The 11,527-nt window shown below is 47.6% G+C and overlaps 1 protein-coding gene across 3 annotated transcripts in view; it reads right to left on the minus strand.

Annotated features, from left to right (window-relative positions):
* ATIC (5-aminoimidazole-4-carboxamide ribonucleotide formyltransferase/IMP cyclohydrolase) overlaps positions 1-10,590 on the minus strand; it is a 30,526-nt gene extending 19,936 nt beyond the window's left edge. Inside the window, exons 1-7 of one of the 3 annotated variants that reach the window (XM_075001417.1) lie at positions 10,465-10,590; positions 7,725-7,851; positions 5,091-5,167; positions 3,407-3,473; positions 2,032-2,120; positions 458-609; positions 215-371 (exon numbers count right to left, since the gene is read on the minus strand). In XM_075001417.1, the coding sequence (XP_074857518.1) occupies positions 215-371; positions 458-609; positions 2,032-2,120; positions 3,407-3,473; positions 5,091-5,167; positions 7,725-7,851; positions 10,465-10,486 (691 nt within the window). In that variant the 5' untranslated portion in view covers positions 10,487-10,590. Of the gene's footprint in view, positions 1-214; positions 372-457; positions 610-2,031; positions 2,121-3,406; positions 3,474-5,090; positions 5,168-7,724; positions 7,871-10,464 lie in introns of those variants that run through there. The other 2 variants (XM_075001418.1, XM_075001419.1) reach the window with 2 other exon arrangements.
* Between the last annotated feature and the right edge of the window lie 937 nt (positions 10,591-11,527).

Raw genomic sequence — 11,527 nt, forward strand, 5'->3', positions numbered from 1 at the left:
TGGTTCTGCCTGGGCCTAGGAAAACAAATTCCTAGGACCAATCACGTATGACTCTTGCTTTTCCCAGGACTTCCCATAATTCTGCATGGGAGCCAGCAGCCAAAGCTGCCTTCTTCCTACTCCTCTGCAATACAGCAGACAGCAAGCCAGGGTGCTGCACACCAAAAGTAGGTTGGACTCTGCTTCTGTAGCCCAGCCAGGGCTGCTGTCTTACCAGTCAGAGGAAGCTTTGACCTCAGTGTGTACAGCTGTGCAGGGGTCTGATGGGGGTTCATGCCATACCGCAGTGGAAGCTGGGAGACCCCCTGGCTGTACTCCTTCCTGAAGTAATCGGAGATAACTGCGTCATACTGAGCCGTGTGAGTGAAAGCCTGAGGACAGAAGAGGCAAAACTGTTCGGTTTCCAGGATACACTCACCCAAGGGAGCACAATTTGGTTCTAAAGAAAGGAGCAGACCTTCAGTGCCAGCAGACGTCTGGTTTCCAAGGAGGTGTCTTTACTGGTAGAGGTCTGCATCTCCCTAGCCACAGAGGTGTAATCTGCAGGGTCGCACACCACCGTCACACGAGCGTGGTTCTTTGCAGCAGCACGTAACAGGGCTACGCCTCCTTCAAATAAAAAAGAAACCAGAAGCGTATAACATTTCTCTTCTGGACTCCCACATCTTAGTGTGAAGTTGATGCCTTCCGATTTAGGGCTAAGGTAGCGCGAGTCCCCTGTCTACTAAAAGTCTGTGTTACCTACCCACTGAAGTTCTCCAAACTCTTTGCAAATATTAATGGGCTGTACGGAAGCTCTAAGCTCATTTTTCCCTCTTATATCCAACCACACACAGCTATTAAAACACTTTGGATGCTGAACAGGGATGTCGTGCTAAAGGAAAAGCCAGTCCCTGCCAGCTGAGTTACGAACACAAGGAGCAGAACTACGTACCCCAGAGAAAGCCACATTTCTAAACCCTCCAGAGTAAGCACCAAAAGAAGGTTCCTGCCTAATTTCAGAAGGGAGTAAATTGTGCACAGAAAGCCCCTGTATTTGTAACTGGTCCTTGCAATGGGTTTATCGGTGACGCTCCTTGGTACTTTTAACTGCACAGATTTTCTTCTCCAAAGCACCTATATTTCATTATATTGCCATGAGCTACAGGAAGACACTTATCTGAGCTCCAGGTTGCCAGGTAGTCTGCTCAGCCTCCAACTTATAAACAAACCTGCTCAGTACACATGGTGCTTCTGTAAGTCAGGCCACACTATTCCATCAGCTGAAAAGCGTGGCGGTCAGTTAGAATGAATCCTATTCCTGAAGAGCATCTTAACTTCATTCTGGCTATGTCTACACTATAGGACATTTCAGAAATAACTTATTTCAATGGTCTAATGTCTAAATAAGTTATTTCTGAAAAGAGGGTTCACACCACAAGAGCATTTCAAAATTGAGCATTCACCCTAGAGAGCCCAATCCTGAAATAAGCGTGATGATAGGATGCCTCCCTGGAAGCCAATTAAGTCATAATTACCAGGGTTTAGCACACAGTGAGTCAGTTTTGAAACTGAAATGGGGAGGGGGTTGGTTAAAATTTTTCATTTTGGTGGAGTCGCTATTTTGAGTTAAATGCTCTGTTATTCCAGAATAACAAGCTTTGCAGTGTGGATGCGAGATTTTTCTCTCTTTTTCCTGGAAAAAAAAGTTTTCTTCCCACAAAAAAATCCAGTGTAGACAAGCCTTCTCTGTCACCCAAGCTTGGCCAACCACTCACCCTTCCTCAGCTGCCAACTGCCATAATAGTTTGCCAACGTGGTCATGACCACCTGAGAGAACAGCGTTAACGCTGTGGTACGGAACAACCAAAGAAGGGCCCAAAGAGTAACAATATCATTGTCACGCCTGCAGACCTTTATGCATGCATGAAGTCTTCCCAGCAGTCACTAATGGACCAGAGAGCAACGTCTTTCATTGGTCATTTCTCTTCTCACTGCTATCACATCAGCCCTCAGTGAAAAGTTTGTTCTCACAGTTTCCCTCAGACTTACCAATGTCGATGTTCTCAACTGCCTCCTCTACGGTGACATCTGGTGAAGACACGGTCTTCACAAAAGGGTACAGGTTACAAACCACAACTCTGGAGAGTGAGGAGGGAAAAGGTTACTCATCAAGAGTTACTCATCACTGTTCTTTCCTCATGTCCTCGTTTCTGACAGGGGACCAGCACAGAATCCTGAACTCAGATCAGTACCTCTGTAAACGAAGAGGAGACTGCTAAAACGCATCGATTCGTACATTCTAAGGCTGGAAGGGACCACTGTGATAATCTAGTCTGACTGCTTGCAACACACCTTGACTGAGATCATCTTTCTCAGGACAACATTCATTTTTGATGTAATAATTTCCAGTGAGTGAGAATCCACTTGCTAAACTGTTCAAAGATTAACTACCTTGGGCTAAACATGCTCAAAATAGACTTTCATCTTCCAGGCATGCCTATTTCGCCATGTGTCATTCATTTGGGCCTCCCCGTATTTCTAACCACGGAAGGGCATTAAATTCATCCAATTGTTTTTTAAACCAAATGTGATGCAAAAGAAGTAGTGGTAGCCTAGGATTGCCAGTTAAAATAGATTGTTATTCTGAAGGGACCAATCCCCCAGGTCAGTCTCCTGATAAAGAAACTAATGGAAACACAGAGCAAGATAAACAGAAAGGATCTATGTTGTACCACGGAACATAGTTTAAGAAACACTGCACAAGACTATCCCTGACAGGTGTTTGTCTATTCTGCTCTTAAAACACCTCCAATGATGAAGATTCCACAACCTCCCTAAACAATTTATTCCAGTGTTTTACCACCCTGGCAGTTAGGAAGTTTTTCATCATGTCCAACCTAAACCTCCCTGGCTGCCATTTAAACCCCCTGCTTCTTGCCCTATCCTCAGAGGTTAAGGAGATAATTTTTGTCCCGCCTTCTCAGAACAACTTTGTACGTGTCTGAAAGCCATTATCATCTAGCCAAACACTTTTGTAGGCTCCTGTTCCAATTATTGTGTTTAATCCATCCAACTGAATGTTGAAATTCAAATAGCGGTGCACAAATCTCAAAATGTACATTTATTAAGCCCATATTTCCAAATGAAAATAAAAAAGAGGTCAGACTGACCCTCACGGAGTGCTGTTTGCTATATTTACAGGTGGAAACACATATCTGCAACAAACTAACAAACCGGTGTTTCAAATGAAGTCCAGGTACTCAAAGAGTCTAACTGGGAAAGTGAAGAAGAACATGGACTGCATTTTCCTGTTTGGAGATGGTGCTGTGATCCCTTCCATTCCTGCTCACAGTTATTCACTGACTGGTCTCGCATCTTCCTCTCGTGGTTAGTGATAAACTGCATCATGTATTCGGACATTTACCTTACAAAGCTGAACTCCTGTTTGTCCATATCTGCTTCATCTTCTGGAATATTACGAGCCAAGATTCCTAGTTAAAAAAGTTTTGTTTTGTTTTTTTTAAAATAATGGGCAATTAAAACTTTCTCAGCATCTTTCTTCAGATTACATGTTTCATCAGAGATTTTAATTCCATGAACGTATTCTGATTATGTTATAATTTAAACAACAATAGCAAAAATCCCATTATATTAGTTTTCTGGCTGCTCAAATTTCACTCTCATAGATCTTCCAGCACTAGATCCCACGGGAACTTCATGTGCTGAACACAGAGCCACAAAACAACTGCACTTAATGAACAGCCAGCTGGTTACTTTAAAATATGGGAACTGTAACAGACGGTTTTGGCGCTCACGTAAGGAGGAAAAAAAAGATATCCAGGATCTGCTAGCCAACAATACACAAACCCTGTGAAACGACTAAGGGGGTTAACAAAGTGTTGCCTTGGGTAGAATCAGACAGCTGTCATGCTGGTGTAAAGCAAGTGGAAGAGGCATAAGAACGGCCATACTCGGTCAGACCAAAGGTCCATCTAGCCCAGTATCCTGTCTTCTCACAAAGGACAATGCCAAATGCCCCAGAGGGAGCATACGAAACAGGTAACCATCACGTGATGCCTCTCCTGTCATCCATTTCCAGCCTCTGACAAAGAGAGGCAAGGGACACCATTCCTACCCATCTTGGCCTAATAAACATTGATGGACCTAACCTCCATCAATTCATCTAGTTTTTTTTTTTCAACACTGTTGAAGTCCTGCTGATCATAACATCCTCTGGCAGGGAGTTCCACAGATGCAGAACTGGAGGTCCTCTGAAGAAACCCAACTTTTCCAGTATTCTTAAGAGCGTAAAATGAGACAGCTAACGGGTCCACCCCACAGATCTCAAGTGCTGCAACAGTAGATAAATCAGCAGATGGCTTGTGGGATGGACTGGCCAAATAACCTGACCCTTTCCAAATGCACAAGCATTAATCAGCCACAACGAGGTGGGAGTCAGTCAAGCATACAGCTGCAGGAATCACCCATTAAAGCCAAAACTGCCAGTCAAATTCATCTACAGGCCAAGTTCAATAGAGATCAACCTGCTAGAATAGGTTTAAATTTCAGGGTGCCAGCTTTCAAAGGAAGCCATGGCAAGCCATGCTGTTTTGCATTAAGGTTACAATTCCCAAGAGAAGCTCTGCTCGCAGCTGAAATCAGGTTGTAGTAGCATTTAAAAGCAATGCAACTAGTCCAAAGAACATTAGTACAGATTGAAACTCTCTGGTCCAGCAACATCTGTGGTCCTGTCTGTAAGCGCTAATCCCAGTCACTGTAAACAAACCTCATCAACAGAGAGAAGGCAGACACGGACACGCAAGGCCTTCCTGGCACGTCTCCTTCTCAGTGAGCAATGCCTCCTACCGTGTTGCTAAAGTGATTAGAGGTGACTCATCTGCCTCCAGCATCCTGGGAGAAGGAACCAATCAGAGGAAAGGATGCTAGGTCTGTGCCCCACACATGCTAAGAGCCAGCGAAGGATTCAGCTCCCGCTGACTTGAGTATGGATTACAATTAGGTGACCTTATTCCCCAATACTCCCACACAATCCCCAGAGCAGCCCACCAGCCAGACGCCCTGACACAAGCACACCAGCGGCAACTTACCAGCATGGACTGCAGGGTGCAGGGTTTTCACACGCCCTCCTAACATTTCAGGAAATCCAGTCAGATCAGACACGTCTCTGCTCAAGGGGAAAACAAAACGTGGCAATAACAGCTCAGTACTGCCCGGCAAGCTCAATATTCAGCGCACTCACTCCTGGCCTAAACTGGTCTCATTTTAGTCAACGGGAGTTTTAACATTGGCTGAAATAGGAGAAGATTCAAACCTTAAAAGTGCCTAAATGTAAAAGGATGCCCAAGATTACGAAAGCCAAAAATTAGACTTTGCAGCTGTGCGTTGATAAAAATCATGAGGTCTCTGCCTCCAGTCACTGCTGAAGAGAGAGCATGATTCTTGTAAGTGGCAGAGCCCTGTATGTTCACAAGACAGGAGCAGGTGCTCGGTTATTCGTGCATCGCACAACTCAGTTTTACCCATTATTGCATCCTTGTGAAGGACTGATAGACATTTCAGGACAGGGAATCACGGAAAGTATTGTGTTAAGGTTTGTATGGCTTATGGTTCTCTTTTGCCTGGCATTTCTCTGATACTAACTCGCAAAACAGCTCTAGGAGTAAGTGTTATTTGCAGAAACATGCTTGTGTAACTCTTTCTCACAATTTCATTGACTTCCTACGCTTAAAGAGGCATAGATCCATATTTTATGTAAAAACTACATCCAACACAGCACAAAAAAGGCCTCTGCTTTCAAATCTGCCCTGAAACACCACAGCAGGATCTCCCAAAACAAATGAATGAATCTAACGGGCATCAGCTGCTTTTCCCATGAATGAAAACAAAGTATGTTTTTTAAAATAAAATTAATCTGATCTACCCAGTTATTTTGTGAATGGGCTCTTACACTGAAATAACCAAGATTAGCAAAAGGCCAAATCAACGTGATTCACCAAAAAATAAGTAAACAATACAACATTGCTACTTTAGGACTGAAGACGTTGTAGAAGACACGGACTAAATAATTTAATAAGACCTGGTAGAAAAAAGTTGGGAGGTGAATCTTAGCAGAAGAATTATATGGGGAATCTGACTTAAGCGTTTTAAAGATCTGGAATGTTAAGTCATTATTATTCAGCTCACAGAAAAAAGTTCAAGACACCAGCACTAAGGATGTAAAATCCCATCGAATTAGTTAATTGGTTAAACATCAAGTTTAAATGGGATGGGGGATCGAGCTCATATCCGCCCCACCCCAGTGAGCCGCCCCTGCCATGGACAATGGCTGCTCTGGCCAGGCTGAAGCACCCCCCAATCCGCAGTGCTCCCAGGGCTGCTCTGGAGCTCCCCTACCCATGGCTGGAACAGCCCCCTGCCTGCAGACAGCGGGGAGTGGGGGGCTGCTTCAGCCCCCGTTGGTTAACCGTAACCGGTAATTCTCATCGGTGAGGCCTATGGGTTAACCAGTTAAACATTAAACATTCCTACCCAGCAACAGACCCCCTTTAAAATGTGGGTGGCTTTAATGCCTCTGCTGTGATACAGTTCACTGTTCTGCCTAGTTAGCCTTGGCTAATGCATGAAAAAACGATGAAGCTGCTTTCCAATTCCTTCACCTCATGACAGTTTATAGTTAGAAGGAACAGTAAATTGGGGAGGGAACGAGACTACCGTGGCCATCTCTAAGCACATCTAGAGTGACGGACCACAAACACAACCTGAGGAGAAATTTGGAGGAAGCATGGTTCATGCCGATGATGTCACAGCTTTTCCTGCCAAATGCTTCAACATACGCGGCATCGCTGTATTGGGAACTACTTATGCTTGACTGGAACTGGTTTTGAACGATGGAGTGCAGCGCCAGACTGGCTAGAGACCCTGCGTGCCTCCCTTTTTAACAGAGGAGTGGCTCAAGGCTTTCTGCAAAGCAGGGCCCTCACGGAGGACACCCCCCCAACTTACTTGCCATGGTTGAAAAGCCCGGCCGTCGTTTTCACACAGCCAATCTGTCAAACCCTGTTGCGAGCATGGTTTCAAGGAGAAATAATCTCTGGCTCCCCCCTAATTTCCACTCCCCCCTACTCTGTGGCACTTCCACTCTCCAAAAAGGAACAAAGAGCAGCTTTGAGTTGCCTCTGAAGTCTAGCGTTAGAGACAGATCTCAGATGTTAAAGTCAACATATTGCCTCATGGGAGAAGAAAACAAGAATACCTCTCTCTTCCCCCGCAGCCACCACACACAGTCCCTTATACAGGTTGTCCCTCCATGGTCTAGCACTCTCAGGACCTGAATGGTCTCAAATGAGTGAATTTGCCAGAGCAGGGGAGGTGAGGCCTCTGGGTTCTCCTGTGGGGGAACCTCCTCACCACCACCAGCTTTCTGACCCCAGGCTCCCTGGGGGGCTTTGCTCCTGGTGGAGCTCCCTGCCAGCTCCCCAGCCACATCAGGCCTACCGTCAGGGCTCCCTGACACCAGACAGACAGAACCAGAGAGTTTCACTCTGTACTTACATTCTTTGGACTAGTCTCATTGCTTTTAAATGGTATTTTTCCTTCTCCATCTCCTCATCAAACCTCAGCAAACTCATCAAGTGATTTAACATTTTCAGAAGGTTATGTATCTGTATATTTTTGCTTGGGGTTTATGGTTAAAGAGAGAGAGAGAGTGAGCGAGCTCTTACCTGACATTCAAACCAGCATCTCTAAGGCAGTTTGCTGTTCCTCCAGAGGCAACCAAAGCCAACCCAAAGGAGTTGAGGCATTTTGCAAATTCCACCAGGCCAGTCTTGTCTGAGACACTGAATAACGCTACGAAGAGAGGGAACATCCTTGTAAAACACTGGTGGATTTTTTTTCCTTTACCGCTTTGCATAAAGTAACAGAATTAAAGCCAAATATGAACTTCACGAGTCATAATTTTTGAAATCCAAACTTCAAACTACTCCTGTGAGGCTGGGTGTTGAAATGCCGACCGAGTCTGCTGCCTACCTCTAGAACCTAACAGTATCATTAAAATATTTGACCATGCTCTTGGAAGTTATGTGACCTGCTAGATAAAGAGCTGAACTGGGATTAGGTTCTACATGAGTTACAGCTATGAAAAATAAGGCCCCAAAATCCAAAATAGTTTGGATATTTACAAAAAATACCAAAGTACTTGGATTGTGAGGAAACTTTATGTCAGAAGACCAAGTGTCTATAAATGGACTTACCAAAAGAGGATGCACAGAGACTGAGAGTTTTTAGCTATTATCTTTAGCTGTGCAGATTAATAGCACCATCAACCCATAGCTCACAGATCTGACACACTGATGTATCATTAGGCTCTTAACTTGCGAAACATTTACCTATGAGTAACTTCATGCACAAAAAGTTATTCACAGCTGTTTGCAGGGTCAGAGACGGCCTGTACTAGCAGCCACGGATGCAGCTACTACTGTTATAAGCCGCGCTAATCCAAGTTCACCACACCGTAGAGGTGCTTTACAAGCATTAAACAGACACACGGCTAGGTTTATCTTCGTTTTGTGATGGGTAAACCAAGAAAAGGAAAAGGTTAAGTTACTTGCCTATGACAGCATAGCAAATTCATGAGAAGAAAAGAAAATGCAAACCCAGTCCTCTGCCCTAACCACAAGATTTTACCTAAGGGCCTGACATGGGGGTTTGCATCCACACATAGCAGACCCCTGGGCACCCAAAGAACTGATTGTAAAATTGGGACTCAATATTTCCAGAGTAAGGACACGAGGTCTGAGAAAATCAGTGGGCAAGTAATAATGGGAAGAGAGACAGTATTTGTATTCACTATCCTTGAAGGATCGTCTGTGCATTTGGAGCTGTGTATCTCCTTATACTTCTAGCCAAATAATATTTAAAAAAATCTCCTGTGTTCCCCCTGTCAGCACAGCTACAGAAGAGGGAGCTAGGTTGCATTTTGCTCCAGACATTATCTCAATTATTCACTAAGGCCATGTCTACCCTTACAAGATTACAGTGGCATAGATGTATCCCTGTAAGAGCATGATGTAGCCATTGATATAATAAAACTAGCTCAGGGAGCAAGCAGCAGGAGCTAGGTGAGTGGGAAAACAACTCCGGCTGATGCAACGTTGTGCACACAAGCATCTATGTTGCTCAGAAACGTGGGGGGAAAAGGAAACCCACACACCCAGAGGGATGAAAGTTTTGCAGACATAAGTCATAGTGTAGACATGGCCTACCAGTCATGGGATTGGGCTAATTCAAAGTCACACCTTGCTCTCTGTGTAGTTATTTACATCTGTGCAAACGGTGCACTCATGTATAAAATGCTCTTTAGAAATATTCTGCACCTGTGTTACAATGGTGCAAATAGGTGTGATTCAGACCCCAGAAAGCTGCACAGGGAACCCAACCAAATTCAACCCCCAGGGCTGCTTGTTTCAGAGGCTCTTACACTTAAAAGTCTGAAGGGTAGCTACATTAATTGGCAACTTCAAAAACAACAAGCAAATCCTGCGGCACCTTAAGAGACTAACAACTTTATTAGGTCCTGAGCTTTGGTGGGTAAAACCCACTTCAGCAGAGGGTTTTGCCCATGAAAACTCATGTCCTAACAAACTCGTTACTCTCCAAATCGGGATTCCTTAAGCTACGTGCCGGGGAACACTGGAACAACACACAGGTGCTCCGCGCGCGGCTGACACACGCTGTTAATATCATACCCCGAAGGTCTATATTTTCCGTTATAACCAGATCCAAGGTTCCTTCTTCACTGCTGCGCTACCTGATTAAACGAGAACAACCAGAAGTCCTGTGGCACCGTATCGACTAACCGATATTTTGGAGCATAAGCTTTCGCGGGCAAAGACCCGCCTCGGCGGGTCTTTGCCCGCGAAAGCTTATGCTCCAAAATATCGGTTAGTCGATACGGTGTCACAGGACTTCCGGTTGCTTTGGAAGCCACAGACTAACAGGGCCCCCTCTTCTCTGACCCTGATGAGATGAGCTCCTCTGGCTTTCGCTGCACCTGTGGCTGCTTGTTTTTACGCGCTGCTCGCAATGGACGTTCCCAGAAGTGTTCTAGCCTCAAAAAAAAAAAAATACACCATTGCTCGGTTGCTTCAAGCTCACGCAGCGCTGCGGGTTGACTCAAAGCAGGGAGCTCGCCGCACCCCTGCCGAGGAGGGGAGCCCCCGAATTTGTTAATGGCCAACCCTGCCAGCTCACCCCCCCCGCCCCCCAAGGGCCCCCGGGCCGCGTGTTCTAACACCTGCTCCCAGCAGTCACGGGCCGCGGCTGCTGCTGCTCCCCGCCCGCGCAATGCACGCCCAGGCCCCGGATGCAACCCCGCTTCCCCCGCGGCCCTTCCCAGCCCTAGGCCGGACGCCGCTGCAGACGCTGCTCCGCCGGCCCGGCCCCCGGGGCGCGCGGCCTCACCCAGCGGCTGCCTCGCGGCCATGCTCTGCGGCGGGCCCGATCCCGGCCGGGGTGGGGGGTAGGAGCGGGTTCAGCGGCGGCACGTGGGGCCCCGCTCGGAAGCGCCGGGCGGGAGGTGGGGACGGCGGGAGCATGCTGGGAGCGAGGGGCTGGGCCGTCCTCCGGACCCACCCCCGGGGCGGGCCGGGTGAGAGGCTGGCGGGGCGCTGCCTGCAGCAAAGCAACCTCGGATCCCACCCGCAGGTAGGGAGGGGCGTTTCGCCGGCGGAGCCGCACCCGCGCGAGCCTCCCTGCAAGGGCGGCTTGGCTGGCAAAACGGTGCAACACACGCACGCAACCGCCAACCCGCAACAGTAACACACACGCTGCCGGCCTCACTTAGAGCGCTCTAGGGATGCCCTGCAAGGGCGGCTTGGCTGGCAAAACGGTGCAACACACGCACGCAACCGCCAACCCGCAACAGTAACACACACGCTGCCGGCCTCACTTAGAGCGCTCTAGGGATGCCCTGCAAGGGCGGCTTGGCTGGCAAAACGGTGCAACACACGCACACAACCGCCAACCCGCAACAGTAACACACACGCTGCCGGCCTCACTTAGAGCGCTCTAGGGATGCCCTGCAAGGGCGGCTTGGCTGGCAAAACGGTGCAACACACGCACACAACCGCCAACCCGCAACAGTAACACACACGCTGCCGGCCTCACTTAGAGCGCTCTAGGGATGCCCTGCAAGGGCGGCTTGGCTGGCAAAACGGTGCAACACACGCACGCAACCGCCAACCCGCAACAGTAACACACACGCTGCCGGCCTCACTTAGAGCGCTCTAGGGATGCCCTGCAAGGGCGGCTTGGCTGGCAAAACGGTGCAACACACGCACACAACCGCCAACCCGCAACAGTAACACACACGCTGCCGGCCTCACTTAGAGCGCTCTAGGGATGCCCTGCAAGGGCGGCTTGGCTGGCAAAACGGTGCAACACACGCACACAACCGCCAACCCGCAACAGTAACACACACGCTGCCGGCCTCACTTAGAGCGCTCTGGGGTTGTTTCAGGCAAGA

This window comes from Carettochelys insculpta, chromosome 8 (genome assembly GCF_033958435.1).
Source record: "Carettochelys insculpta isolate YL-2023 chromosome 8, ASM3395843v1, whole genome shotgun sequence".
NCBI classification, from domain to species: Eukaryota; Metazoa; Chordata; order Testudines; family Carettochelyidae; genus Carettochelys; species Carettochelys insculpta.